Source organism: Neocloeon triangulifer, unplaced genomic scaffold (assembly GCF_031216515.1).
Source record: "Neocloeon triangulifer isolate White Clay Creek 2 clone unplaced genomic scaffold, ASM3121651v1 ptg000014l, whole genome shotgun sequence".
Taxonomy (NCBI): domain Eukaryota; kingdom Metazoa; phylum Arthropoda; class Insecta; order Ephemeroptera; family Baetidae; genus Neocloeon; species Neocloeon triangulifer.
In genome coordinates, this window is record NW_026775556.1 from 24,347,518 (window position 1) to 24,375,487 (window position 27,970).

At 34.3% G+C, this 27,970-nt stretch overlaps 7 protein-coding genes and 1 long non-coding RNA gene across 8 annotated transcripts in view; 7 read left to right on the forward strand and 1 right to left on the reverse strand.

Annotated features, from left to right (window-relative positions):
* Window positions 1–27,970, reverse strand: part of LOC132201217 (uncharacterized) — a 74,208-nt gene that overhangs the window by 19,103 nt on the left and 27,135 nt on the right. The window lies entirely within an intron of this gene.
* LOC132200629 (uncharacterized) lies at window positions 115–6,451 on the forward strand. The gene is made up of 35 exons (XM_059626247.1): window positions 115–146; window positions 235–295; window positions 383–462; window positions 517–598; window positions 661–720; window positions 782–1,542; window positions 1,602–1,635; window positions 1,691–1,758; window positions 1,823–1,925; window positions 1,986–2,245; window positions 2,295–2,351; window positions 2,403–2,436; window positions 2,496–2,566; window positions 2,619–2,721; window positions 2,772–3,019; window positions 3,092–3,182; window positions 3,238–3,402; window positions 3,463–3,686; window positions 3,746–3,796; window positions 3,851–3,884; window positions 3,940–4,004; window positions 4,059–4,167; window positions 4,227–4,335; window positions 4,402–4,522; window positions 4,581–4,640; window positions 4,694–4,727; window positions 4,785–4,846; window positions 5,125–5,227; window positions 5,283–5,521; window positions 5,576–5,629; window positions 5,690–5,788; window positions 5,850–5,952; window positions 6,015–6,129; window positions 6,178–6,292; window positions 6,345–6,451. Exons 6-35 carry the CDS (start codon window positions 1,015–1,017, stop codon window positions 6,357–6,359), a joined length of 3,474 nt encoding a protein of 1,157 aa, XP_059482230.1. The 5' UTR covers window positions 115–146; window positions 235–295; window positions 383–462; window positions 517–598; window positions 661–720; window positions 782–1,014; the 3' UTR covers window positions 6,360–6,451.
* Window positions 7,866–10,747, forward strand: LOC132201902 (macrophage mannose receptor 1-like). Its single transcript, XM_059628451.1, has 13 exons — window positions 7,866–8,311; window positions 8,362–8,395; window positions 8,453–8,520; window positions 8,574–8,676; window positions 8,727–8,983; window positions 9,046–9,102; window positions 9,163–9,196; window positions 9,261–9,328; window positions 9,389–9,491; window positions 9,551–9,798; window positions 10,510–10,560; window positions 10,638–10,654; window positions 10,714–10,747. The coding sequence occupies exons 4-13, from the start codon at window positions 8,616–8,618 to the stop codon at window positions 10,745–10,747; spliced, it is 930 nt and encodes a 309-aa protein (XP_059484434.1). The 5' UTR covers window positions 7,866–8,311; window positions 8,362–8,395; window positions 8,453–8,520; window positions 8,574–8,615.
* Window positions 11,062–12,265, forward strand: LOC132201908 (uncharacterized). Its single transcript, XM_059628465.1, has 8 exons — window positions 11,062–11,096; window positions 11,145–11,265; window positions 11,318–11,377; window positions 11,434–11,467; window positions 11,523–11,584; window positions 11,640–11,742; window positions 11,796–12,037; window positions 12,197–12,265. The coding sequence occupies exons 6-8, from the start codon at window positions 11,658–11,660 to the stop codon at window positions 12,263–12,265; spliced, it is 396 nt and encodes a 131-aa protein (XP_059484448.1). The 5' UTR covers window positions 11,062–11,096; window positions 11,145–11,265; window positions 11,318–11,377; window positions 11,434–11,467; window positions 11,523–11,584; window positions 11,640–11,657.
* LOC132200541 (macrophage mannose receptor 1-like) lies at window positions 13,929–19,210 on the forward strand. The gene is made up of 30 exons (XM_059626066.1): window positions 13,929–14,046; window positions 14,122–14,176; window positions 14,233–14,357; window positions 14,420–14,486; window positions 14,718–14,780; window positions 14,834–14,988; window positions 15,120–15,156; window positions 15,221–15,288; window positions 15,346–15,448; window positions 15,502–15,755; window positions 15,811–15,867; window positions 15,922–15,955; window positions 16,010–16,077; window positions 16,183–16,285; window positions 16,340–16,584; window positions 16,641–16,725; window positions 16,788–16,952; window positions 17,008–17,252; window positions 17,310–17,366; window positions 17,427–17,460; window positions 17,515–17,579; window positions 17,644–17,752; window positions 17,828–17,939; window positions 17,997–18,135; window positions 18,187–18,243; window positions 18,293–18,326; window positions 18,374–18,432; window positions 18,487–18,589; window positions 18,838–19,079; window positions 19,139–19,210. Exons 1-30 carry the CDS (start codon window positions 13,984–13,986, stop codon window positions 19,148–19,150), a joined length of 3,015 nt encoding a protein of 1,004 aa, XP_059482049.1. The 5' UTR covers window positions 13,929–13,983; the 3' UTR covers window positions 19,151–19,210.
* LOC132201913 (conserved oligomeric Golgi complex subunit 8-like) lies at window positions 20,693–22,389 on the forward strand. The gene is made up of 7 exons (XM_059628472.1): window positions 20,693–20,813; window positions 21,242–21,334; window positions 21,404–21,458; window positions 21,515–21,639; window positions 21,705–21,783; window positions 21,999–22,186; window positions 22,228–22,389. The coding sequence occupies exons 2-7, from the start codon at window positions 21,287–21,289 to the stop codon at window positions 22,387–22,389; spliced, it is 657 nt and encodes a 218-aa protein (XP_059484455.1). The 5' UTR covers window positions 20,693–20,813; window positions 21,242–21,286.
* LOC132201706 (uncharacterized) lies at window positions 24,036–24,487 on the forward strand. Its single transcript, XR_009442297.1, has 3 exons — window positions 24,036–24,158; window positions 24,208–24,298; window positions 24,357–24,487. It is a non-coding gene; the product is annotated as an uncharacterized LOC132201706 (long non-coding RNA).
* LOC132201914 (uncharacterized) lies at window positions 24,489–26,807 on the forward strand. Its single transcript, XM_059628473.1, has 14 exons — window positions 24,489–24,498; window positions 24,583–24,827; window positions 24,887–24,943; window positions 25,012–25,045; window positions 25,099–25,163; window positions 25,225–25,333; window positions 25,396–25,507; window positions 25,562–25,700; window positions 25,751–25,807; window positions 25,868–25,901; window positions 25,952–26,010; window positions 26,072–26,174; window positions 26,385–26,617; window positions 26,680–26,807. Exons 1-14 carry the CDS (start codon window positions 24,489–24,491, stop codon window positions 26,689–26,691), a joined length of 1,269 nt encoding a protein of 422 aa, XP_059484456.1. The 3' UTR covers window positions 26,692–26,807.

Consider the following 27,970-nt stretch of genomic DNA (forward strand, 5'->3'; position numbering starts at 1 on the left):
AAATTTAATATAATAGTGTGAGAGGAAAGAGGATGCACAGTGAACTGTCAAGTTATTTCCCGATTTCAACTGGACGCTCTCTTTTTTTATGCAGCATAATGCACTCTTATATTCTAGCAGCTTGGATTTTCACAGTTTATGCAAGTGTAAGTAAATATTTGATTTTATTAAAAAAAAAAAAAAAAAAATATTGATAAATTGATAAGACTTTTTTTTAAAACAATCAAAATTTAGCTTCAAACAGCAGCAATTGGAATCGTCCAAACAAATATAATCAAATTAAAATTTGTGAAAGGTAAACACCGGTGGAATTATTATTATTATTATTTTTTGATGGATTTGCGCAAGAGTTGATAATATGATAATTAATAATAATTTAAAGGAAGGAGCGCCACTAGGAGAACATTAATTTCGGACTGCTGTAGCTACCAACAGTGTGCTTTAAATGACTCTAGTTCAAAAGTTAATATAAAAAAAACTTCTTATAACTTTACTTCAACTTTTCTCATTTTATAGCCAGCAAAAGGAAAGTTTGTCTCCAAAAGCACAATAAATAAAGCAATTGGCGGTGTACAGGCGACAACAAGGAGTGCCCAAAGTGAGAGAAGAGACCTTTTAATTTAAATCTATGCATTTATGATAAATTATGAATTATCAAAGGTCAGTCCGGTGCCAACAAATTAGGAACTGCGATCAATGACGGTGGACTAGTGACAGATCGTAACTAAATGTTTAGATGATTTGAAATTAATATATTTAAAGGTAATATAATTATAAAAAGCTGTTGCTGGCGGCCAGCCCAACCCTTCTGATCCAAATGCTGCTTCAACAATAAGTTCAGTTGGAGGAGAAATAAGTTCTCCAGCAGCTGATTTTTCTGGCACGATTTCCGGAACTGGAGCAAATGTAATTTTGCCATCAACATCTGCTCCAGGAGAGACCCCACTAGCCCAAGAACCTGGAGCCACGACTATTCAACCCGCAGACTTAAATCCACAACCAGGAGCCACCGTAATGAAAAGCCCCACCGCTGGCTTGACTTCGCAAGCAGCAGGGGTCACAACTTTGAAATCTGGAACATCGGCCACCACAAAATTGGGCCAACCTGCGGCTGGGCCGACACAGATTAGTGGAGTGGCACCTACTGTTGCTGGAGGTTCAACTTTGACCAGTTTAATTTCAACAACTGCAAAAAGCGGGGTTTTGGCATCGGCAAGCACCACTTCCATTAACGGAGTTTCTGTGACTTTGGCACCATCTGGGGGTGGCACAACAGTTTTTGGAGCCGCAGGGGTAACAACTTCAGGAACCACCCAATCCACCGGATTGACTCAGAAAGCAGCAGGAACGACGGCGGGAAGCATTTCTAATCCCACAAGTAATGTGGGCATTTCTAGTGCAGCTTTAACTACACAAACCACCACTTCTGTGAAAACAAGTACGGCGGCTTCAACAAGCACGAGTTCAACAGTTACAACAACTTCGACAACAACAACAACCACCACAAGGCCTCCTTGCCTTCCTTACGAATGCAAAACCAATGTACAAATTTTCAATTTTGCTATAATAATTCGATTTAAAAAAAGTTTTAATTTGTTCAGCCTGCCAATTTAAATGCAAATGGAATAGTTGATAGTATAAGACTATAAAATTTTAATAAAATTTAAATTAACTAAATTAAACATTTTAGCTACAAAACTTCAAAACGCCGCTTTTCAACAAGCGTGTGACCGGTTATACGTATTCAGCAAAAATTTGGTAATTTTTTTTAAACGTCATTTTCAAATTATATTTCTATTAAAATTGTTGTGTGGTAAAAAAGCAAAATTGGACAAATGCAGCCAGTTACTGCTGCTCACTTGGAATGCAGCTCCTTAGCATTGAAACGAAAGACGAGCTTCAGTGCATTTCTGATTTAATGAACAGTATAAAAATTTCCGATTGTAAAATGTATGAAATTAATAATTAATTTAATTTTAACATAGGCGTTGATAGCACTGGCTTAGCCGACGAGTATTTTATCTCCGGTTCGGATTATCAGAACGCAAGCAGTTTCGTTTGGTGCTCTGCAAATTTCACACCGGTTGACCCAAATGTTGTGACCTGGAGTACAGGAGAGCCGAGTGTGACCAGTTTTCTTGGTGCGGAGGAAGATTGCGTGTCCGTCCAGTTAAGCTCAGGAGTTGCAAGGAAAAACGTTCTGCGCGACGTTGATTGCTCCGTTAGTAAAAAATTTATTTGTGAGGTATGTTAAAATTGATTGTTCTTATTTTTAACCTAATTTTTCTGAAAAGTTGCCCGTTCCACCAACAACAAAGCCACCGTGTTTGGCCTACACATGTGAAAAGAATGTATGCTTTGTTTAAAAATGATAAAACTGAATTCTATTGAGTATGAAATAGACTACCATTTTGGACGACGACGGATTAATTAAACGTAATAATTTCTTTATTAAATGAAGTAAAATATTCATGTTTAATTTCTTAAATATTCAGAAAATACGGCAGTTGATGGAGCTTTAAGAGTCTCAACATGCGGAAGGATGTATTATTTTAGCAACGCGGCGGTCAGTAGAATAATATGGAATTAATTAAAAATTAATACATTTAAATTGTTAGGGATCCTTTACAACAGCTGCGTCTGAATGTTGCAAATTGGGTATGCAACTTGTATCGTTTGAGACTCGTGAAGAAATAACCTGTTTTAACAAAATTTTGAACAGTAACATTTACATGTTTTCAATTAAACTATTATTTTAATACCATACATAGCAAGAGGATACGGTGAAAATCTCAACTTTAATGCTTGGACTGGGGCCAGTGACCAATATCACGAGGGCCTTTTCACTTGGTGCACTCCCAATAGATTGTCGAACATCGTGAACAACCAGTTCTTTCCGCCGGGCCAGCCTGATAACGCAGGTGGTGGTGAAAATTGTGTCCATATTTATTATGCCGCGGGAAATATTATTCAATTCAATGACGCAACCTGCACAGCTAATGTGAGATTTGTGTGTGAGGTAATAAGATAAAATTTAAAAAGTATTTTCCGTTTGACATTGCGAGTACCGAGTTGATTAAAATTTTAATAGTCAGTGGCCCCAGACTGCCCATTCCCGCAGTGTCCAGCGTACGCGTGCATTAGAGACACAGCAAAAAATGCTCTTTCCAAAGCGTGGAAAGGTTATAATTTTAAAGATTATATTGCATCAACATTTTTAAATACTGAAAATTGCAGCTACTGTTGACGGCCAGTTTCGAAGTGCATGCGGGCAGCAGTACTTTTTCAGTAATTACACTCTCACATATCAGGAAGCTTTAGCCGAATGTTGCAAATATGGCTTAAAACTGCTTAGTATTGAGTTCAACGACGAGTTGGATTGCATCAAGGAAATGGTTATAGGTTAATAACATTCATCAAATAAAAGGAAGCAGAAAATTATTACGTTTTTCCGTTTCTCAGCTGAAATCAGGCAACATAATTTTTATTGGAGCTCTGGCACGAATCTGGGTTATGGTTGTGAGCTCACTTATGGCTGGTGTGGCTCCAAAACTTTGGCTCCGAATATCACGTGGGGTGTTCCTATTGAGCCTAATGTTCCTCTTTACGAAAGATGCCTGTTGCTACATACAGCTAACAATTTCAGCGATCAAGTTTGCTCCCAACAGAGATTCTTCATATGTGAAGTAAAAAATAAATTGATTTTTTTTTTAGACGAGAATCTATTCTTTTTTTTTTCAAACAGGGAAACGTGCCAGACTGCACGGCAACATGCCCAAGCTATTGTGTGAAGGATGTTAGTATGCACAATTTTCAAATTAAAATTTAAAAATTAATATAGAAATATTAGAGTTCTCTATTCAACAGTAAAGACCAACTTGTTAGTAAGTAGCTGAATAAAACAGATAAATAATGATTTAATTTATTCTTTTTGTCAAGACGTGGCTTCATATGGCACTTGGAAGACAGTTGGCGGCAAAACTTATTTATACGGTTCAAATCTCGTGAGAAAAATAATTTTCAGAATTTTTTAAACTTTCTTACATAAATTGTTTTAGTTGGATTTTTATGAAGCATATGATTTGTGCTGCCGCATTGGCATGAGTTTGGTATCAGTGGAAACGAACGAGGAGATGCAAATTTTGCTCCAAATGAAAAATGAAATCTGTAATAAGTGACATAATTTTTAATTTTTTCGAAATAATAATTATTACTTATGTTCTCAGCACCAGATAGTACTGATGAAGCATGGACAAGTGGGTCACACATTGACTGTGATTACAGATTTAAGTGGTGCGGCTCGGGTGAAAAATTGCTACGGAACGACTCTCGATGGTCTCAATTTCTTAAGAAAACCAACTGTTTTTTTTATTATAAATATAAGATTTTAAACACAACTAGGCATGCAGGTCAGCCTAATAATGCTTACGGAAATCAGAGTTGTGTGAGGGTGATGATGACTCCAACGCAAATTTCCTTCAACGACCTTGCATGCGAAGACAAACGGACCTTTTTCTGTGAAGTATGGAGGTGCATCAATTAAAACGAATGCATTTTTGAAAAAGTATATGATTTTTAAGGCACCTGCTGTTCCTGTTTGCACACAAGTAGCATGTTCAGATATGACTTGTGAATTGGATGTAAATAATTTAATTCCAATTAATAAATCTCGATTAAAAAATTATTTCTAAAGCCAATGAAATATGTGCAATCGTTGGCTTGGAGGGGTTACTTGATAAATTAAATATATATTTTTAAATATTGAAGTTGGTCCTAATTTTCAGACAGCACTGTAGGAGAATTTCGAAGTATTTGTGGACGCCAATATATACTAAATAAATTTGAGGTACGCGCAATGATTTTTGTTAATTTATTAAAATATTATTGTTGTTTCATGTCCATTAGTTACATTAAATTAGTAAGATTAAATTTTTGAAATAATTTTTTTATTATAAAATATAAACTGTTGTTTATTTTCCACAAATCCAGCACAAATCATGTCTAAATTAAATTAAATTATTATTTTTATTTATTAAGAAAATTATTATGGTTAAACAAATTACGTTTTAAATTGAAAAAATGTTAATTAATTAATTAAACTAATTAAATTTCAAAATGTTGCAGTTAACATACGCTCAGGCCAGAGTCGAGTGTTGCAAAATGGGAATGGAACTGCTCTCGTTGGAAACGCTGGACGAGTACAATTGCTTTCTCAATGACCCTTTCAGTAAAAACTTCCTAAATTGTCGCTTAAAAGTGTTTATTTATTCAAATAAAAAAAGATTTCGGCCCAACCGCATACCAATTGTGGACGTCAGCGGTTTCTGACGGCATCGGTTGCGAAAATGCAACCAGAGGTTGGTGCCCCTCCCTAACGCCGGTGCCTAGTGGCATTCCGTGGGCACCAGGTCAGCCTAATAACACTTTGACGGAAAAGTGCACCTACTTGGAATTGGGGCGAAATATCCCCGTCACTCTTTATGGCTACAACTGTGAAAGTTTACGGTGGTTTGCTTGTGAGGTATGATTCAATAATTTTTAATTTTTAGAATCAATTTCATTAATTTTTTTGCAGGCGTCTATACCGGAGTGCAAGCCAATGTGCCCAATTAAAACCTGCAGCAAAGATGTAACATAATATAAAATATCTAATTTATTATGAATTCACGTGTTTTTAAAATATTCCCAGTCTACTTCGTTTGATAAAAGTGGAAAATTAATTTCCCCAAATCAATATGGAACATGGAGAGACACCTGCGGCCGTCGTTATTTGTTTAGTTCTGCAAGGGTGATTGTTTACTTTTAAATCAATTTACAGTACAATTTAATAATTTAAAAAAAAAAATTAGGCGGACTATTACACAGCGTTCAAAACGTGTTGCAGCATTGGAATGCAACTTTTGATTATTCAGGATGACGCTGAGTTGCAATGCATCACTACCCTGAATGACGGTATTAATTTATCTTTAAATTCTTTTTTTTTTTTTTATTAAAAAATGACATTTTAAATACAGCTGACACGAAATTTTCCGATACGTACTACACTTCCGGCAGCTCGCAAGATTGTCGCAACCGATACGAATTTTGTCCGGACACCGGGATTTACATTTACGCTAACGATACGAGATGGTAGTATTGTTTCTGGTTAAATTTCAATTAATTAATGAATCATAACAGGCAAGCAGGTGATTGCAACCAAGGAGAAGTCTCGCTTTATATAAATCTGCAGCCAGGAGCAAAAACTCAATTTTCGGATTATTTTTTTAACTACACAACTCGGTTTATTTGTGAGGTTTGGTTCTATTATTTAGTATTTTCAGATGGTTAGAAAAACTGATTTTTAGGGCCCAATTATTTAGAGCGGATATTGAAAACCAGCAAAAATGTGTGATTGAACAGGAATTGAGATCTGATAAGAAAAATTGAAATAAAATCTGATTAATAAAGTTAATCTAGTGTTTGATTAACGACTGTAGTAACAATTGCTAAAAGCAAAATAAACGAGACTTAAAATAATTTTGTTAGGTCAGAGTAATACGATTAGAAATGCTTCCTCATCACCTGTGGGAAAACCCGCCTTAACATCATTTCCGTGCTAATACATCGTGTGGTTTCCGACTGACCCTACGCTCAGCAAAAAAGTTTGTTCGTCACCTCCACTGCTGCAGGCGCTGCCCAAAATGCGTGACATCGTGAATTGTGTGTGAAAAATATCAATTCCGCAATGCATCCTCTGTATGGGGCCTTAATAATTATTTCTACATGTCAATGTGTAAGATAAAATCTGAAAGTTTACTTTTTAGAAGAAACAAATAAACACACTCAATTAAATTTTTAAAATAATTTCAAAAGATTTCAGCAGCAGGAGTTTTGAAGACTAATATCTTAAAAATTAGATTTATTAAAGGTAAAAATATGGCATTAGAATTGTAATTTTCGTAATACCAGACACGAGTTTTTCAAAAAGAAAAAAATTCGACAATCGTTAGAAGAAAATTAATAATTGAAAACTGCGCCGGAACAGCAGAGTTTAACTCGGGAAACAAAAATATCAAACCTGGTAAACATGTAAGTCAGTGTGATTATAATTCATTTTGATATTTTTTTTAAACTTTATTATTAAACAGTCGTCAAAAGGAACATTTAGCACTAAGAAGGGCGTTCAGTTAGTGACAAATAAGCAAACTATTAGTGCTGGATCTGGTATGTAAATTTAAGTTTTTTTTCAATGTGTTGATTTAAAATAAAAATATACAAACACAAGTTGAAACGAGATCAACTAACAGTGCTGCGGATCAAAGTTTGGCAGCAAACACTGATGGTTAGTTTTTTTTTTCTTCCAAAAATACATTTTTTTTTTATTGAAGAAATTGGCACTCAAGTTGAAGATCGTGGAAGTGAAGAACATAGGCTTAATCCTCGTTGAAAAAAATTGTAGAGCCGTTTGTTTGTGAATAAAAACCATATTTTTTTTTCAACGAGAACAAAGCTTGGGTTTCTACACTTTCACATTTATTTATTTTTTGTTATATGAATATTTTATTTTAGGAAGTGGTAAAACTTTAATTAGTGATGTCACTGCCGATCCCCAATCCTTAAACCCTGAGACGACAAATGGCACAGGAGCTTCTTCTCCTGATGTGCCTGCCGGAGCGATTTCCGACTTGCCAGTGGCTGATACAGTAATTAATACAGTAATTAATATCAGGATTTAAATCCTGATTTTCCCCAGCAAATCGCGAGCACTGTCGATCCTTTGGGAACTCCAGGTCAAAATACGCTTTCCACATCACAGCCACAAAACACAGCTACGGCCAAAGTTGGTTCTCCCGTCAGCACTGGTTCAAACAATGCCATTGCTTTAACGACCGTAGTCACGTCGCCAATATCTGGAATCACAAAAGCAGGGGCTCCCAGTTTGACAAATGGTGGAACGCAGATAACAACTACCATACCTGGACTGGCCGCTACTACGATAAAATCAGGGTCAATTTCTTTGACAACAACCAAAGTAGGAGCACCAGTTGCCACTTCAGCGCAGGGAGCGACTACCCTCTCTGTTATTACCACGAAACCTGCCGGAGTTACAACTGTAACCTCACTCGGACCTCAAAATCCAACCTTAATTTCATCTACAGCGTCCACTGGGCAGCAAGTAGTAACAAATGGAAACACTATAACCTCAGTAAAAACTACAACACTTCCAACAACTTCAACCACCACTACTTCTACGACAACCACGAGCACCACCACAACAACAACTACGACAACAACAAGACCCCCTTGTTTAAAATACGATTGCACCGTAAATGTAAGTTGATTTTTTCAACAAAAAGGCAGTGTTTATAAGTGCATTTTTAGTCGCTCAATTTGAATTCAAATGGAATCGTTGATAGTATGTTTTTAATTTTAATTTTGATTTGCATGAATGAATAATATAAATGCTCGTTAGCAACAAAGTTAGTTGATGCAATTTATCAGCAAGCGTGCGATCGTCTCTATGTGTTTGGATTGAGCTCGGTATGATTAGAATATTTATTTTCACGATTTCTTCAAAACTTAAAATTCTGAAGAAAAACTGGACAGATGCTGCGAGTTACTGCTGTTCTTTAGGAATGCAGCTACTGAGCATCGAAACAAAAGAGGAGTTGGTGTGCATTGCTGACCTAGTGAATAGTAAAAACCAAGATAACATCGAGGCAACTCTTTGATGAAAAAAATTTAAGGTATTGATGGCGTTGGATTGCCTGGAGAATATTTCACGTCAGGGTCTGACTACCAAATTGCCAACAATTTCACATGGTGCTCGTCAAATTACACTTCCATAGGGCAGAACATTGCTTGGATTTCTGGTGAGCCGAGCATGACCGATTTCTTTGGGGTGGAGGAGGACTGCGTTTCGGTTAATCTCAGTCTTGGCCAACCAAAGAAAAATGCTCTCCGCGACGTTGATTGCTCAGCCAAAAAGAAATATATCTGCGAGGTTAAAAAAATTATATTTTCAATATAATTACGTCATTGCTGATTTCTATCTCAAAAATTAAGGTACCTGTACCCACAACCACGAAACCTCCATGTTTACCCTACACATGTGAAAAAAATGTTTGAAATTTTAAAATTTTTGTATTTAAAACATTTCTAAACACGTAACCTACTTTTCAGCAATCTTTGCTTGATAGTGATGACTATATAAACCGTATATTTTAAATATATAGACTAATGAAAAATCAAATTAATTACATCATGATTCACCATTCCAGCAAATGCTTCAATTGACGGTGCGCTAAGAATATCTTGCGGCAAGATGTATTACTATAGCAATTTAGCGGTAAATAAGAGGCTAATTTAATTATTGAATTAATTACCCACGACAATTGTATTTTATTAGACAACTTGGCAAGCTGCAGCTTCTGCATGCTGTCAGCTAAATATGCGTCTGGTTGTGTTTGAAACTGTTGATCAGAGAAATTGCTTCAATAAAATATTTTCGAGTAAATATTTCATATTATTCAAAGATATTTTTTTCTTGAAATAATAATAAAATATTTAGTTCCTGGTTACGGCTCAAATTTAAATTCAATTCATCTATGGGTTGGATTCAGTGATCAATATCAGGAGGGTGTTTTCACTTGGTGCACTTCCAGCAGAAACATAAAAATTACCACAAACTCTTTATTCTTTGCTGGCGGTCAACCTGACAATGCTGGAAATAATGAAAATTGTGGCATGATACTCGCAAATACCGGAGCTGCCTTAAACGACGGCAACTGCATGGCTAACCTCAGATTTGCTTGCGAGGTAAATTGAAACTTTACATAAAAATACAGTAAATTAATCGAGAGAGCTTGCAAAATGTTAGACAACTGCTCCTGAATGTCTGTTTCCACAATGCCCAGTCTTTAGCTGCGTGAGGGATCCTGCAAAAAATGCGCTTTCAAAAGCTTGGAAAAGTATAATTTTTCTAGAAATTAATTTTTCAAAACATTTTAATTCTTTAGACACTTTCGACGGACAGTTTCGCAGTGCATGCGGCCAACAGTATTACTTCAGTAATTACACTGCTTCGCTACAGGATGCTTTCACGATTTGCTGCAAATTTGGGCTGAAATTACTGAGCGTGGAAAGCGTCGAGGAAATGAACTGCATAAGTGATGTTGTAGCGGGTCGGTTAAATTTTCAAATGGATTTGCCTTTTCTTTATGTTTAATAAATTTAATACAATAAATTTGAAACAGCCGAGGTGCGGAGAACAGGTAATTACTGGACTTCTGGAACAAACACTGGTTTTGGTTGCGAATTTTCCTACGGCTGGTGTGGCTCGAACAAATTAATGACAAATTCAAATCTCTGGTCCCCTGGAGAGCCCAACACTCCTTTAATAGAGCAGTGCATTGAAATTTACACTGGCACAGGAAAGTTAAATGATGCTCCGTGCAGCCAGGAAAAACTTTTTATTTGTGAAGTATAATTTTTGGTATTATTAGGCTAGGTTAATATTGACATTTTTAGGGATATGTGCCCGATTGCACTCCAATTTGCCCTAGCACTTGCGCAAAGGATGTAAAAATTTAATAATTTGAAAGGAAATAAAAATTACAGTTCATTTTTTGACAACATTAGGCTTCACTGTTCAATAGTCAGAACCAGTTATTGGGTATTTTATAATGAGTTCGGCCAAATTTAAAATAAAAAATCTTATGCCTTTCTCTGCAGACGTGGCTTCTTATGGAACCTGGACAACAGTTAATGATACAACTTATCTCTTCAGTTCAGCGGCAGTAAGAATGATCAAAAATCAAATAGATTTTTATTTAAAAGAAAAAATTTTTCAGGCAACGTTTGACGAGGCATTTCAAATTTGCTGCAGAATTGGAATGAGTTTAGTATCTTTGGAGACAAAAGAAGAGATGCAAATTTTATTTGATATGAAAAATAAAGAGAGTATGGATTTTTGATAGATTTAATTTGCAAAATAAAATGTTTTTTACAGCCCCTGTTGCCATGCAAGTTTGGACTAGTGCAACGCATGCTGGTTGCGAGTACAGATTCAAATGGTGCGGATCGGGAGAAAAACTTTACCGGAACGACTCGCGATGGTATAAATTTTCTAGAAAAAAAAATTCGATTAATTCTGGTCAATTCAGGTTATCAGGGCAACCAAACAGTTTGAATCTCGGCCAGGACTGTGTGCGATTGATTATCACAAACTCAACCAGCTATTTCAATGACCTTCCATGTGGCGAAAGATGGCGATTTTTTTGCGAGGTATTTTCTTGATTTATTTAAAAGTAGTTAAATAAATTTAATTCATTCTTAGGCACCTGCTCAGCCTCCGTGCACTTCAGTGGCATGTCCTGACAGTAACTGCGATCTAGATGTACGTCTTGCACTTAATTAAATTTTATTATTGATTAACTTCAATTATTACTAAAGCCAATAAAATACGTCCAATCTCTGGCTTGGAAAGGTGCGTGGAATTATAAATTTTTCTGGATATTTTTAAATTAAATATGAACTTGCAGACACCTCTGATGGAATATTTAGAAGCGCCTGTGGCAGGCAATACTACTTACATAAAATTGCGGTTTATATTTTTTTTGCTGACGGATTTTTATAAGATAATCGATAATTTTTTTTAGACAACTTTCCAATCAGCTATGCAACTGTGTTGTGAAATGGGTTTGCAACTTTTTTCAATTGAATCATTGGACGAATACAATTGTTTCACCAAAGATGTTTTCAGTACGTTGTTAAAAAAAATTAAAAATTAAATCCGCTTATTTTTAATTTAAAAGATCTGGATACGAATTCCACAATCATCAGAACGTCAGGAACTTCAGACGGTATTGGCTGCCAAAAAACATGGGGTTGGTGTCCCTCTGGACAGATTTTCGCAAATGGAATTCCCTGGAGTCCAGGGGAACCTGGAAACCCAGGAGTGGAAAATTGCGCCTGCGTTCAAATGGGGGGCGCCGCTTTGGGTGCTCCTGTTTTGCATGACTGCGGATGCCATACAAACCATTGGTTTATATGCGAGGTGAAAGAAAATCAAATGCTTTAGATTTTATTTAAAACTTCAGCCTTTCATTAAAAAGTTAATAGTTTCAAGAACTTCAAAAAAATTAAATACGAGTTTTTCAGTCGATCCTTGAATGATAAATGATGAAAAAAATTTATTGACTTTATCCGATTACAGGGATCCGTTCCAGAATGCAAGCCAATGTGTCCCATTAAAACGTGCACAAAAAATGTAAAGCTGGATTAATCATTCCGAATAATTCTATGATCTTTTAACATTTTATTCAGACCACATTGTTCAACAATAAGGGACAGATTTTATCTCCAAACCAATACGGAGCGTGGAGAGACACTTGTAGCCGGCGATATTTATTCAGCACCAATACTGTAAAATCGACATAATTGTCAAATTCAGCTCAATAATTTTCCTTAATAAATTAGATGGACTATTATGGTGCGTTCAAAACGTGTTGTGCTCTGGGCATGCAACTCTTGACCCTTAATGACAATTCCGAACTGCAATGCTTAACCAATCTTAATAACGGTAAAACTAAAAACCTCTTAATTTTAACATTTGAAAAAAAAATATACACTGCTTTTTAGTTGATATGAAATACACTGATTCTTTCTACACGAGCGCTAGTTCTCAGGATTGCCGAAGTCGATTTGAATTTTGCCCAGACACTGGAATTTATATTTATGCAAATGACACCAGATGGTACCTCAATAATAAACCAGTTGAAGATAATCTAAATTTAAACTTCAACTAGGGGCACGAACGAGCCCAGCGGAGTTGAAGTGACATTATTATTGAATTTTAGTCCTGGGTCAACAACAACATTTGCCGATTACGTCTTTCAACATCCATTAAGATTTATTTGCGAGGTTTGAAAGTAAAATTTTACTTTGTATGTTATTTTTAAAATATTTTTTGCAGGGGCCAATTATTTGAAAATTTTTATCTCAAGATCAATAAAAGAAATTTGAAATGGAAAATATTTTAAATCATTTACTGCAATAATCCTCTCAGCGAAATATTTGCCAGTGCATCACAAACCCAATAAATCACAAGGATCCAAAGTGTGACTGAAAATGGCTTGTCTTTTGTGGTTTAGTTATTTGTGCATTGGAGAGTTAGAATGAATAACTAATGAAAATAAATTGAGAATTGAATTTTTGAGCGAAAAAAAATCATTTAAATGTGAAAGAAAAGAAAAAGGCAAGAGGGTCTTATTAATTAATTTTTGTTCTTGAATTTTTTAAAGAATATAAATTATTTTACATTTTTAAATCTCGCAAACATTTATTTAATATGCAGCCGTTAACAGTATGTGTCTCATTTTACTTTTCATATGAATTTTCAGCTTTTTTGTACTTTTTTCTTCATTTTAATTCAGGACTGTGTATCGAATGGAGAATAAATAATGAATCACACAGTAGAAAAATGTTTCGTGCATATTAAACAGAGGATTATTCTTCATTTGGACCAATCAGATATGTACTTTTTTGTTTGTTAATATTTCAATTTGACACTGTACATAAAATATAGATTTTTCCACGTTCTATGAAATTTTCCCTTCACCATTACCAAATGCACTTCACAAAAAGAGCAATGCTAACGTACAATTTTCAAGCTGCAGTTTTTTACAACGCGCATGAGCATTGAAAATGAATAAAACTGTCAAAGTTACGATTCAATCGTGCTACTAAAATATGAAAAAGCTTAAATTCAAACAAACTCAAGGATAATGAATGAATCAAAATGTAATTATCATAGGAAATAATTTCAACTTTGCAAAAATTTAATGGGAATATTCGTTGGAAAATCACAATTTTTTTAACGGTTACATTTTATATTCTCGAATAAATATAACTCATGTGCACGTCATTTCTCCACTTTCACTCTGAAATGAATCACACACCGCACAAATTTGTCGTGCTGTCAGACGCAATAGTTCTCTGCCCATGAACACATTGATCATGCATTGGATCACACTGCTCTCCGCAACCACTTTGGGAATTATACTGGTAACTAATTTTTTTTTGTTCTTGTTTCTTTTCTTAAATTAAAACGTATAAATATTATGAATTTGCACATTTTAGATTGACGCAAATGCCGTGTTAAACCCATCCATAGTTAGAATAAACTTTATCACAGGTGCCATCATCAAGTTTATGCAATGAATAAATTTTTTTAATATTCAACCTTAAAAGCTAAAAGGCCGCAAAACCGCGTCTTGATTTCAAAATGCTGCTCAAGTGGATTTCAGAGCTGCCAGGAAAAAACAACAACTGCAAACGTGTCTTTGTCTTTTAAAACCACGAATATCGTTCTACAAGTAAAATTAATTTATTTGTAGAGGAGCCTTTATCCAATTAAGAGGAAATAATTATTGTATAGAAAACAACCGTACGTGAGATGACATCTATTCAATCCAAAGAAATAACAACTGAAGAACAACAAATAGGTATTTTAATTATAAAAACCATCCAAAAATAATTCAAATATTGCAAGTATCAACTTCCATCATATCTTAATTTATTCTTATCTTTCTCCACTGCAAAAGTATAAAATAGTTAATCTAGAATAAAAAAATTGGAAAAACATAAGATATATTTTTTTTTATGTTGGGTACAAAAAAATTTAATTTGTGGTAAAATTAATTTGACCAAACCTGTCATATTTTGTATTTTCAAAGCATCTGATCAACCTAATGAAGAAACTGCAGTACCAATGACGACAGATCCACCAACTACAAACAGTGAAACTTCAGTTCATCAGCGGGAAAAATCACTGCAATATTTTCAATTCTAGCGCCCACCATAATCACTCCAACTACTACGACCATGCCCAGCACTGTGCTATCAGTAATAGAGTCTTCAACGTCATCTTCGACCTCTACTGTTATAACATCAACCTTAACTACTACAACCTTGCCACCTTGCCTCCCCTTCCAATGCACTCCCGATGTAAGGAAATGTAATTTAGATTCTACGTGATTCCAAATAATTTTGGAATATCATATATATAATTTTCTCTTTTAGTGATAAATTGCAAAGCAAAATGCAAAATTAATTAATTAATTAATTTTTTCATTCAGGCGAGCAAACTGGATGTTGCAACTGGAAAAGTTGATCGTAATGAAATTCAAAGAAACATAATTACTATATGTTTGCAGAGTATTATTATCAAATTTCACAGCAAAAGCAGTCACAAGTGGAGTTTTGAGATCTGCCTGTGACAGACTTTACTTGTTTAGCTCAGACTTGGTGAGCGCGCATTTGTTACAAATTTCCATAAATATTGTGAAATTCCCGCACTGACAGAAAAAATGGACTGATGCTGCTAGTTTCTGCTGCTCATTAGGGATGCAATTGATCACGATAGAGTCGTGGCAACGCATTACTTGCATTTCAGATTTGATGAACAGTATTGAAAATTTCCCATTAATAAATTTTAAATCAACTTTTGCGCCAAAATAGGTCCTGAAGGTTCCGGAATATCTGGCGAGTACCTGACCTCCCTGAGCGATTATCAAAAGGAAAGTGAATTTTTGTGGTGCACCGGGAATTTAACCCAACTGGGAAATCTGACATGGAAATCTGGTGAGCCGAGCGATAAAGGGTTGGCTGGAGAAGAGGAAGATTGCACCTCGATTCAGGTCTCTGCAGGTTCTATTAATAACAACGTGCTGCACGACGTCAGTTGCGATTCAAGTTTAAAATACATTTGCGAGGTAAATAAATCAAAATATTGAAAATAATAATTTATTAATCAATTATATAAAAAAGACGCCATACACAACTACAACAAAGCCGCCCTGCTTGCCGTACACATGCGAGAAAAATGTGTTAAAATGAACAGGAAAATTGATTTCAATTAATTTAACATTCTTTTTTAAGTCGTCGCTTTTGGACAAGGAGGAATACATAAATCGTAAATAATCATAAAAAAAAGACGGGAAAAAAACATTTCATATGAAAATAATAGCTAATGCGCCCATTAATGGAGAATTGAGACTTGCATGTGGAAGAATGTATTTTTTTAGCAACACCGAAGTAAAATATATAATTTTTGAAATTTCAATCTTAACGCTTATAAAACCCAAAATTTAATGAAAGAATAATAAATTTTGTATTTAATTCATGGAATTAATTGTGCAGCAAACATGGCCAGACGCAGCCGCTGAGTGTTGCAAACGGAACATGCAACTTTTGAGTATTGAGAACGCTCAGGAGACGTTGTGCTTGAGCTCAATGATCGCCAGTGAGAAATATTACTTAATTTAAAGGTCTCTGAATAATAATCCTTCATCGAAAGGGCCCAACTACGGCGGTTTTGCGTCGCGCTGGTGGACCGCTGGAAGTGACGAATACCACGAAAAATACTTCGTTTGGTGCACGGCTAGCTCAACAAAAAATATCACGTCTGAATTCAAATTTGGCGAGGGGCAGCCAGACAACGCTGGGGGCAATGAAAACTGCATTGAATGGGTCGTAGAACCCAACAATGTTTACTTCAACGACCGCGCGTGCTTGGATGTAAAAAATAGATACATTTGTGAAGTAAGTTATCGATTATCTTCGTCACATGCCAGCAAAAATATTATTAATACTTTCAGACTTACGAACGTTCCATGCCAAAATGCCCCAATGGCATCTGCCAAACGGAAGCAGCGAAGGTTGAGTTGTCAACAAAGTGGAAAAGTTTGTATTTTTCAAGAAATAATTGAAAAATGAAATTTATAAAAATTATTTAAATATCCTAGCAAGTGACGATGGAACCTTCAGACGTGCATGCGGGAAACAATATTTTTTGAGTAAAATTGTAAAAAGCAAGGCTGAGGCGGAAACCGAGTGTTGCAAATATGGGTTGAAGCTGCTCAGTATTGACAGTTACAAGGAAATAGAGTGCATTGCAGATATGAACAAAGGTATTAACATTTTTTTTTTTTTTTAATGTGTGTAATTAACTTCCATCGCTAAAAGCGGAATTCGGAGACTACAAAAATTCCTACTGGACTTCAGCTTCTAACGATGGTTTTGGCTGCGAGTTTACGTACGGATTTTGCGGTTCAAACAAACTCCTTTACCAAAACTTCTCCAACTTTTGGCCAAACGAGCCATCGCATCCTTTATTTGAACGCTGTTTGGAAATGAAATTAGACGGCAACCCAGAGAGCATTCGTTTTGGCGACCTTTCCTGCACTGAGGGCCGCTATTTCATTTGTGAAGTATAACTAGAGTCATAAAATGAAAGTTGATTTTTTCACAAACAAATGTCGTAAAAGGGTGATGTTGCAGATTGCACCCCGACGTGCCCCGATAAAACAAATTGCACCAAAGATGTGATTTTCTTTAAATATAAAATAATTGAATAATTAATTATTTATTTATTTTTAAACCAGAAAACATTATTTAACTCAAAGGGAGGTCTCCTTGGTAAGAAAGAATCAAATTATAAAATTTAAATTACAATTTAAATCTTTTTTCAAGACACCCACATTTACGGACGGTATGGAAGTGGCTGCGGCAAATCGTTTTTGTTTTCTGCAAACAAGGTATATAACGATTGTTTTATTTTTCTCTTTATTAATTTTGAAAAATGTTTAATTCGTCTTCCAGTTAAGTTGGAGCAGGGCTCTAGAAATGTGTTGCAAATTAGGAATGGAGTTGGTTTCGATTGAGGACGATGCAAAGATGAAATGCATTTACGAGACCAACGCAAACGATAGTACGTGAGGAGGCTGAGATGTTTTTTTTTAACGCATCAGTTCACATTTTTAATTTTTTATAATCTTTTATACAGCCTTGCTGAAACAAACATCAGAGTTTTGGACAAGTGGAACCCAACAGGATTGCAACTACAGATTCAAATTTTGCTCGTCAGGCGCGTCCATACTCAGAAATGACTCAAAATGGTTTTAAATTAATCATCCTTTCCTAAAAAATATCCCCTTGATGGGTTTATTTTCTAGGGCACCAAATGACCCTAATAACTATAATGAAAATGAATGGTGTGTTGCGTCTCGATTTGCACCAACCGAAACTTTGGCGAAAGATCAAAATAACCTTTTTGATCAAGATTGTAATGTCGAATATAGATATATTTGTGAGGTAGTTGTAAAAAATATGTTGTTGCATTAGGAAAAAATTGTAATTTTGCAGATGCCGGCCAAACCATGCACAGCAGTCAGCTGTTACGATTATAACTGCGTCCCTGACGTAATATTAATTTTTCTTAAATTTTTATAAATGTAATTGTTATCGTTAGCCGGCCAAAGTGAGCCAGTTTACTGCTATGAGCGGTTAGTGCTAAAAAGAATGTTAGCAAATTTTCAATAGGTTAATTTAGGACCAGATGGACAGTTTCAAACATTCTGTGGTCGAAAATATTTTCTCCATACAGAATCAGTAATGAAAACATTATTTTGCATTTAAAACTGGAGTTTTCTAATTTTCCGACAGAAAAATTACAAAGAAGCCTACGACGAGTGCTGCAAATATGGAATGGAATTGGTTTCTGTGGAGACAAATTTTGAAAAAGAATGCATTATAAAAGGCTTTCAGAGTAAATTACAGATTTTGTTTAAAAAAAATCTCCAGATTCTTGTAGCTGTCACTCAAGGTGTTCATTTTTTGATGAAATAAAATCCGGCTTCCTTGGTGAAGATGAGCAACTATATCATGCAGAAATAGTAGAATTGCTTATATTAATGAAGCCGAATCTGATTTCATCAAAAAATAAAGATTGGGAGAAAATTAAAAAAAAAATGTCATCTTAGAAAATAAAAAATGTGTATTTTTCATGAATTTAAGGTGCCGGTTGGGGTTCGGTTACCTTTTGGACGTCAGGAACTTCAAATGGAGTTGGGTGTGTTCCAGGATTTGGGTGGTGCCCCAAAGGAACTCTTTTGAGTGCGGACTCGGTTTGGTTTTCTAATGAGCCGAGCGCCCCATATCATGAAAACTGCATAGTGCTCAATTTCGACGCAAATGACCTCTCACAATCAAAGTTCAATGACGCAGCTTGCTTGAATGGAGCAAGATTTCTTTGCGAGGTATTATTTTTTCGTCATTTTGTTACTTTCTTAATTGCATGATTTTTTTATTTTGATAGGAACGCTCTTGATGAGTTTAAAAAGAAGAAAATTATCATTTCTTGAAGTTTGAGTTAAATATTTGAAAAAAAAAAAAAATGCATTTGAGTTTGAAAAATAAAATAGTAATTCTGTGAAGTTGTGTTTAGTGTGTCAATTTTCATTATTTAATAATCTGCCTGAGATAAATGAGTGATCAATACTAAATATTTTGAAAATATAAAGAAATTAATTTATACCTTCTCACCTGTCCATTAAAAATTTTGATTTTTTTGTACATAACAAGTGATGTGAAATTTTTTACATCATAAATTACTGAACTATTTTCAACCTGAATTTAATAAATTGAGTCTAAAACTGGTATTTAACATATTAAATTCTATGATAAAAGTGTGCTTCAATAATTCTACAATTTTGAGAAGAACATAAAATAGCGTTGCCAAATTTTTGTACGTTGAAGGACTAATTAAACTGTGGTAAAAATTTTTTGATCTCGTAAAATGATGCTTTGAACATTTCCTCTTTAAAGTATTGAACGGAAATGACGTTTCCATTTCCGTCTGCGCCGCACATCATTTTGTTTAACAGAAGGCAACAGAGATATCGCGAATAAGCTTGTCTGTAAAACTTGGTAGTCAGTCAATGCTTTCGATTTTGTAGCAAAAATCATATTCTCTATAGGCTATTATTTTGTCTAGGAGTCCTTTCCTAGCTGAGTATATAAATTTTGGAAATACAATTTGTAAAGATTATAAAAAAGGGAGACTAGAGCTAAAAGATTGGGATTGAAAATATAAGTCTATTTTTTTTTTTTTTTTTTTTTTTTACAAATGAAAGGCTTTTAAAATATCAGAATAATGTTATGATAATTAATCGATAGCATATCTATCTCGGCTCTTCCGGAAAAATGATTAATTGATTACATACATTATCATGTATACCATTTCTGTTCACGCAGCAAACAACGAAATAAATAGTGACATAATCATTGAAGACATTGTAAATTCCCTAGGTTTACAATAAGATAAAAAAAATCTCACTGACCATTTTAAAATTTATTCAAGAGGATTTGGGCGAGTGAATAAGGATATAAAATTGTTGCTAAAATGAAAATTTTTAACAAAGAATAAAAATGCTTGTATTAAAGCATCCAAGCCAAACTGCATTGATTCTTCTGCCTAATTCTTCTCTCTATTTCAATAATTGATTTATTGATTTTTTTCTCTTTTTTTTTTAATCAAAATTAAGTAATTTTAATAAGTTAATTTTCCTATTAATTTTCAATTATAAAATATTTATAATTAAAAAAACATTCTACGTGCAAAATACAGCATGTTAATTATATTCCTAACAGTGATGACATGTTGAGAAAAGTATGTAATAATTGCTATTTATCTGCGTCAGGCTGAATGTTTATGCCCTGTAGGATTGATTCTACTGACACCCTAGATTGATGCTGTGTGTGAATATATTTGGTGATTTCCTCTTAAAAACGCCAAACTTTTATGACGTTCCATTTCCGTCTGCTCAGCGCATCAGTCACTGCTTTTTCAGAGGAAAGCGCAGAGCTATATCGCAATCAAGCCTGCAAAGTACTAATGTTGTTGGCTTCTTTGCAAGACTCGTATTATCACTTTGAAGAAATTCGAGGAACGCACAAAAATTAATTCAATCACGTAGGGGATAATTTACTCGGTGAGTATCAAATGTTATTGAAAATTGCAATATAATATCAAAATTAAAATTTATTGTCTTCCAACAACTGGGACAGTAGAAAATAAAAATTTGGATAAAAATTAAGTTGTAAATTTTGTATCAAGAGATTAAAAATATGAAAATAAATTTTAATAACACTGATGCCCAACTTAAAAATGAATTTTAAATCATCCTTCACCATATCCGTTCACGCTGCAAGCAACGCATCCGTCCACCAAAAAAATTTCTAGTCCTCCCTTTGGCGTATGGTACTGCAAAATCTATTATCTTTTTAAAATGTCTGCTGCGTTTTTTTAAACAAAATCTAGGAATCTGAGTGTTTGAATGAATTAAAACTTTTTGTTTCAACTGAAAAATTTTAAAAATAAAAACAAAATAATACTGACTCATCTTTAATAATCTTAAAGTACACTACGGAGATAATTAGTGTTTCTTCTACCTGTGAGACAGATATGCATTGGGTGAATTATCTCTCAGCAGCTGCGTTTTGCATGATATTGGTATTTTTAAATTAAAAAAATCTGTTTTTGGCATTGATTTACATAATATTAATTTTATAATTTCAATAGATAAACGAAACTGCCGCTATAAGTCCGTCCATAGTAAAAATAAAAATATTCAACAGTAAAACAATAATAAAATTTTATAAGTTTCTTAGCTTAATAAGTAAATTATAATAGTAAAAAAGAATCAAAGACGTATCTTCATTCAAAAGTGCTGTTCAAGTAGCATTAAAAAATGCGAGGAGAAAAAAGTTACGAAAAACTCAACTACAACAAAGAGAACTTCTGTCTCCATCAAAGAGGTATAAAATAGAAATATCATAAACTGGAAAAAACTTGTGAAGATATCTTAATTTAATCCCTGTAGGCAACAACGACATTTTTAGAAACTTCAACAGATCTGTTTCTGCAATCAACAGAAAAAGCATCTCAAGCCCCAGATACAAGTAATTTTCAAAATATATAAAATGTGATTTGGATGTTTTTTTATCGTCCACATTTAATTAAATAACATATAAAATAATTAAAAAGTTTATTTTATCCGCGATGCGTCAAATTCCAAATAATGTTTCTCTATGTAACTTAATTTCTAGTGTTTTAAGCTTATTATTAAAAAAAATTGGTGTTTTAGAAATCAAAATCTAGTATTCATTTCCAAAAGGTTCAGAACCAACGAGTGAAGCTACTACTCAACCAACTATGGAGACACCACTGGTTGAAGTGATCTCCACGACAACCCCAGAACTAACCAGCAGTGGAACTTTATCTGTGACGCAAACATCAACATCTTTTGCACCTCCCATCTCCACGACCAGTACGACCACCACCACTACATTGCCTATTACTGTGGCATCAACAACCAGCACTTCCACGCCAATTTCTACGACAAGTACAACAACCGGAACCACAACCACCACACTAACAACCACAACAACAACTACAACAACAACTACAACAACCACAACAACAACTACAACAACCACTACAACAACCACAACAACCACAACAACAACCACGTTGCCACCGTGTCTACCCTTTACATGCAATCCTGATGTAAGAAATCAATTAATTTTTCAGTTAGGTCCAAAATCCGTATGTCGTCGAATTTCAAAATAATATCTTTTTAGAGTTGACGTTTGAAAAGTATGTACCAATTACCAATAACAAAATAATTTTTCCGTAGCTATTTATTTTAGATTTTACCAATTTTCCCCCGTGAAACATTAAAAAATTAATACATCTTAAATAAAAACATACAAATTAAAACGTCCACATTATCAATGAAAGAAGAAACTTCATTTCATTCAAATACAATTTCAGGGAAAGACAAAATATAGATATAATGTTTAATTTTGATTAGCCGAGCAAACTGGATAAAACCACTGGAAAAGTTGATCGTATGAAAAAAGAATTAAAATTAATTCACTACATTTTCATTCTGATTGTAAACAGCAAAAGCGGTTACGAATGGAGTTTTGAGACCAGTCTGCGACAGGCTGTATTTGTTTAGTTCAGATTTTGTAAGTCAATCACCAAAAATGTTCTATGATATAACTAATAAAAGCATGATGAACAGAAAAATTGGACTGATGCTGCCAGTTACTGTTGCTCATTGGGGATGCAATTTATCACGATAGAATCGTGGCAGCGTATGACTTGCATTTCAGATTTTATGAACAGTAATCGAATAATATATAAATTATTTTTTTTTTAAATATATACTGTATATTTAATAATTTTTAAGTAAAACGATTTTTTTTTACAAAGGTCCCGATAGTTCTGGCATACCTGGAGAGTACCTGACTTCACTGAGCGACTACGGAAAGCAGAATACATTTTTATGGTGCACTGGAAATTTGACTGCACTGGGAAATCTGACGTGGAAATCTAATGAGCCGAGTGGAATAGGATTGGCTGGGGAGACGCAGGACTGCACCTCGATTCAGGTCTCCACAGGGCCTATTAACAACAACGTGCTGAGCGACGTCAGTTGCGCTTCGAGTTTGAAATACGTTTGCGAGGTTAAAAAAAATGTTATGGAAAATAATATGAATTGTTATTGTTTAAATAGACGCCCATAACAACAACTACAAAGCCGCCCTGCTTGCCGTACACGTGCGAGAAAAATGTATTTGGAATTGTAATTAAAAATTTCCCATTTAAATTAATCATAATTTATAAAGCCATCTTTTTTGGATTTAAATGGTTACATCAACTGTAAGATAATATTTTATGTACTTGTCCCTCTACAATATAAAAAAATTGAATTTAAAATCTTAAGCTACGGCGTCGATCGACGGCCAGTTAAGACTTGCATGCGGAAGGATGTATTACTTCAGCAACGCAGCAGTACGTTTTAATTTTTTTTAATAATTTTGTGTTTTCAACGCGCAAAACTTTACTAGAAAACGTGGCCAGACGCAGCCTCCGAGTGCTGCAAACGGAACATGCAACTTTTGAGCATTGAGAATGCTCAGGAGACGTTGTGCTTGAGCTCAATGATCGCCAGTGAGAAAGATTAATTTAATCAAAGTCTGACAATGGGTGTTAACTTTCACTTAAAGGATCAAACTACGGTGGTTTTGGGGGACAATATTGGACTGCTGCCAGTGACCAATACCATGAAAACTGGTTCGTTTGGTGCACGGCAACCACAACAAAAAATGTCTCGTCAGATTTGAAATGGGGAGCAGGGCAGCCGGACAACTATGGAAACAATGAAAACTGCGTTGAAATGGATGTGTCTTCAGGCACGCCACCCAAAAACGTTTTCTTCAACGACGTACCTTGCTTGACTTATTCAACTAAATACATTTGCGAAGTATTAAAATTATTGATTGTAAAATGAAGGAAAATATTTAGAATTTTAGACTTATGAGCCAGGATGTTCAATGCCGAGTTGTCCCAATTTCACCTGCCAACCGGAAGCTGCTAAAGTCAACTTGTCAAAGAATTGGAAAAGTTTGCTTTGGAAATATAAGAAAAATAGCATTTTAGTGAAATAATTTTAATATTCCAGCAAGTGCTGATGGAACTTTCAGACAAGCGTGTGGCAAACAATATTTCATAAGCAAAGTTGGAAAAAGCAAAGTGGACGCGGAAACCGAGTGCTGCAAATATGGATTGAAACTGCTCAGTATTGACAGTTACAATGAATTGGGGTGCATTGCCGAAACGAACAAAGGCATTTTTTTAACAATTACTTTAGAACTAAATGCTCACATACATTTCTTAATTAAAAAAAGCGGAGTTTAAAGAAACCAACACGTATTACTGGACTTCCGGAACTAACGACGGTTTTGGTTGCGAGTTGACCTACGGTTTTTGCAGCACAAACACGCTTCTGTACCAAAATTTCTCCAACTGGAGCCCAAATGAGCCGTCTCATCCATTAACTGAGCGATGCGTCACAATTAAATTAGACGTGGCTCCACAAAATATTGGTTTTAACGACCTCACATGCAGTAACACCCAAAATTTCATATGCAAAGTAAACAATTGACCTTCGACAGAATAAATATTAAATATTCAATTTCTCTTTTCTTCAAGGGAGTAGTTCCTGATTGCACCCCAACTTGTCCTAGTAAATCAAATTGCAAAAATGATGTATGCAATTATTATATTATTCTAATCTATAGGGAGGTTAATTTTGTTTTAATTTTTGTTAATTACAGACAACATTATTCAACTCTAAAGGAGAAATTCTCGGTACAAAATTGGAAAATATGTATCGGAAAAATAAACAGTAAATATTTCCACAGAAACCCTCAATTACGGACGGTATGCAACAGGCTGCGGCAAATCTTTCATGTTTTCTGTGAACACGGTTTGTTTAAAAAAATTCGTATTTCCAATCGAGTTTTAATTAATTACTGTTAAAAATATAGTTGAGTTGGGACGCGGCAAATACAATGTGTTGCAGATTAGGGATGCAGTTGGTTTCAATTGAGGACGACGCCAAGATGAGATGCATTTACGAGCTCAACAAAAATGACAGTGCGTTGAAAGCCCTTTTTGAAAATTATCATTTCAGCCTGATTTTAATTCGTGTCAAATAGCACTGCTGAAATACACTTCAGAGTTTTGGACCAGCGGCACCCAACTAGATTGCAACTTCCGCTACAAGTTCTGCTCGTCAGGCGCGTCCATCCTCAGAAACGACACGAAATGGTTACAGAATATTGGACAGCCTTGTCAAAAAATCTAAACCTAATGATTTATTAGGTTGGCTGGAGAACCTAATAATATTGACGAAACCCAGTGGTGTGTTGCGTCCCGCTTTGCTCCCACAGCAACCTTAGCAAAAGATCAAAATTACCTCTTTGATGCAGCTTGTGGCACCAGTTATAAATATATTTGCGAAGTAAATTAATAAGATAAAAAAGCGTTTTAAATTTTAATTTAAATTGGCAGATGCCGGCAAAACCTTGTAATGCAGTCAGCTGTTACGACTACAACAACATCACCGATGTATTTTAAATTATTTGAATAATTATTATTTATTATTAATTCATGAATATTTATCCGCAGCCAGCAAAAGTGAGCCAGTTTAATGCTATGAGCGGTACGTAGTACAAAAAAAGTAAATGAAAAATTTAAAATGTTTCAAATCAGGACCAGACGGACAGTTTCGAACATTCTGTGGTCGAAAATATTTTCTTCATAAAGATTCCGTATGCAAAAACCTGCAATTTATATCTGATGAAATTCAAATTTGTCAAATATTTTCTTAAGAAAAGTTACAAAGATGCATACAATGAGTGCAGCAAGTTTGGAATGGAACTTGTGTCTATGGAGACAAATGCAGAGGCAGTTTGCATCAAAAATGGCTTTCTGAGTAAATCATAATTTACATTTCAATAGACCCATTAGTGAAATTTTGATAAAGAAAACGTTTTATATTAGTGAACAAATATTATTATTATTTATTATAATTATATAAAAATTATTATTATTACTATTATTGAGAACGTTTCAAATATTTTCCTCTAGTATGTGTGTTTGTATATTTTAAAATCAATTAGTAATTGTTTCATGAATATTTAAGGTGCGTATTGGTACCCAATGAATTTGTGGAGTTCAGGCACTTCGAATGGAGTTGGATGCGTTCGATCATATGGTTGGTGTCCCAGTGGAACATTGATTCCTGCAAACGCTCCGTGGTCTACGAATCAACCCGACGGTCCTTACGTCGAATCCTGCCTGGAATTTGATGTTGATCAAAACATTTTTGTATTCAATGATAACAGCTGCTGGAGATTAATGAGATTCCTTTGCGAGGTGATTTTGTTATTTATATCTATTTTCAGGAAGTTTTTAAGTGGAAGTAATTTTCTTTCTAGCAACGCTCTTGATGAGAAAAAAATTTACAGTGAGCAACTGTAAAGGATTGATTTTAAATTCTAAAATAAGTTTTTATTTTAATTATGTTTATGATGTTTGATTAAAATTTCATAAAAATAGAAGCACAAACTATCTCAGTGCTTTAGGCACTTTTTTCACTTACAATGTTTTGAAGTGAAAAATAAATTGTTTAATTTTTATGAATCTAAAACTAGCAAGTGTGTATTTATTTTTTATTGTTTAGTTTCAGTTAGTTTATTGACAAATTAATTTATCGTGCAATTGAATAATTTGATGCAATGATAAAATAAAGATTACGAAGTAAATCTATATTATATTTCTGTCTGTAAATTATGTAACCGGCAATGCGCTTCGGAGTTGAAATTGCATAATTTCAACATCAGTGGATCTTCAACAATCAGAAATATTATCGATCGGTGACAAAAGAGACGCATTCAATTTTAGACCGACTTATTTCCTTTAAAATAATGACGATTATGCAATTCAGAAACACGGTAGTTCACCAGCTTCAGACAACCAGTTTATATTTTATCTAAGTTATAAATTAAAATTTTGTGTGTTCACAGACATTTAACGTCATTCTGGAGAAATTATTTTCATTCTTATATCCATTAGTTATTTCACATCATTTTCACGACGCATTCTTGCAACTTTGTAACTATTCTTGGATTTAGTTCAACAGCGGAATCTAGTGGCAGTAGAATTTAATAAAAATATATTTTGAAATCCTCTAAAATTGAAAAACAAAAAAAATTAATAATTTAAATAAATTGTACTTATAATATAAAATAAACCATATTTGAGTTATAATGTTGGAAAAAATGTTAATGGGGAGGTTGATTGTTTTAATTGTTTTAAACGCGTAGGACTGAAAATATTGATGCTGTGAGCATTCATTGTTGCTACTTAAAAAGCACGGAAACTTTTATGACATACCATTTCCGTCTGCGCAGCGCATCATTTGCTGCTTTATCAGATGATAGAAGAGATATATTGAAAATAAGCCAGCCTGCAAAATTGTACTTTGGGAGTTGATTCATACTAGGTCGGTTTTGTTGCAAAAATCGTATTGTCTCCTTGAGGAGAAATATAATATTAATTATAGTGTATCATCTTGTCTGAGGGTTCATTATCATGCGAGTATCGAATTTTGAATAAAAATATTAAATCAAAATTAGATGAACAATCTGGGAGGCCACAGCTTAAATATACATACAATTTGTCAGCCCAGTCTAAATTTGCTTGAGAAGTTTTTTTTTTAAATATTTT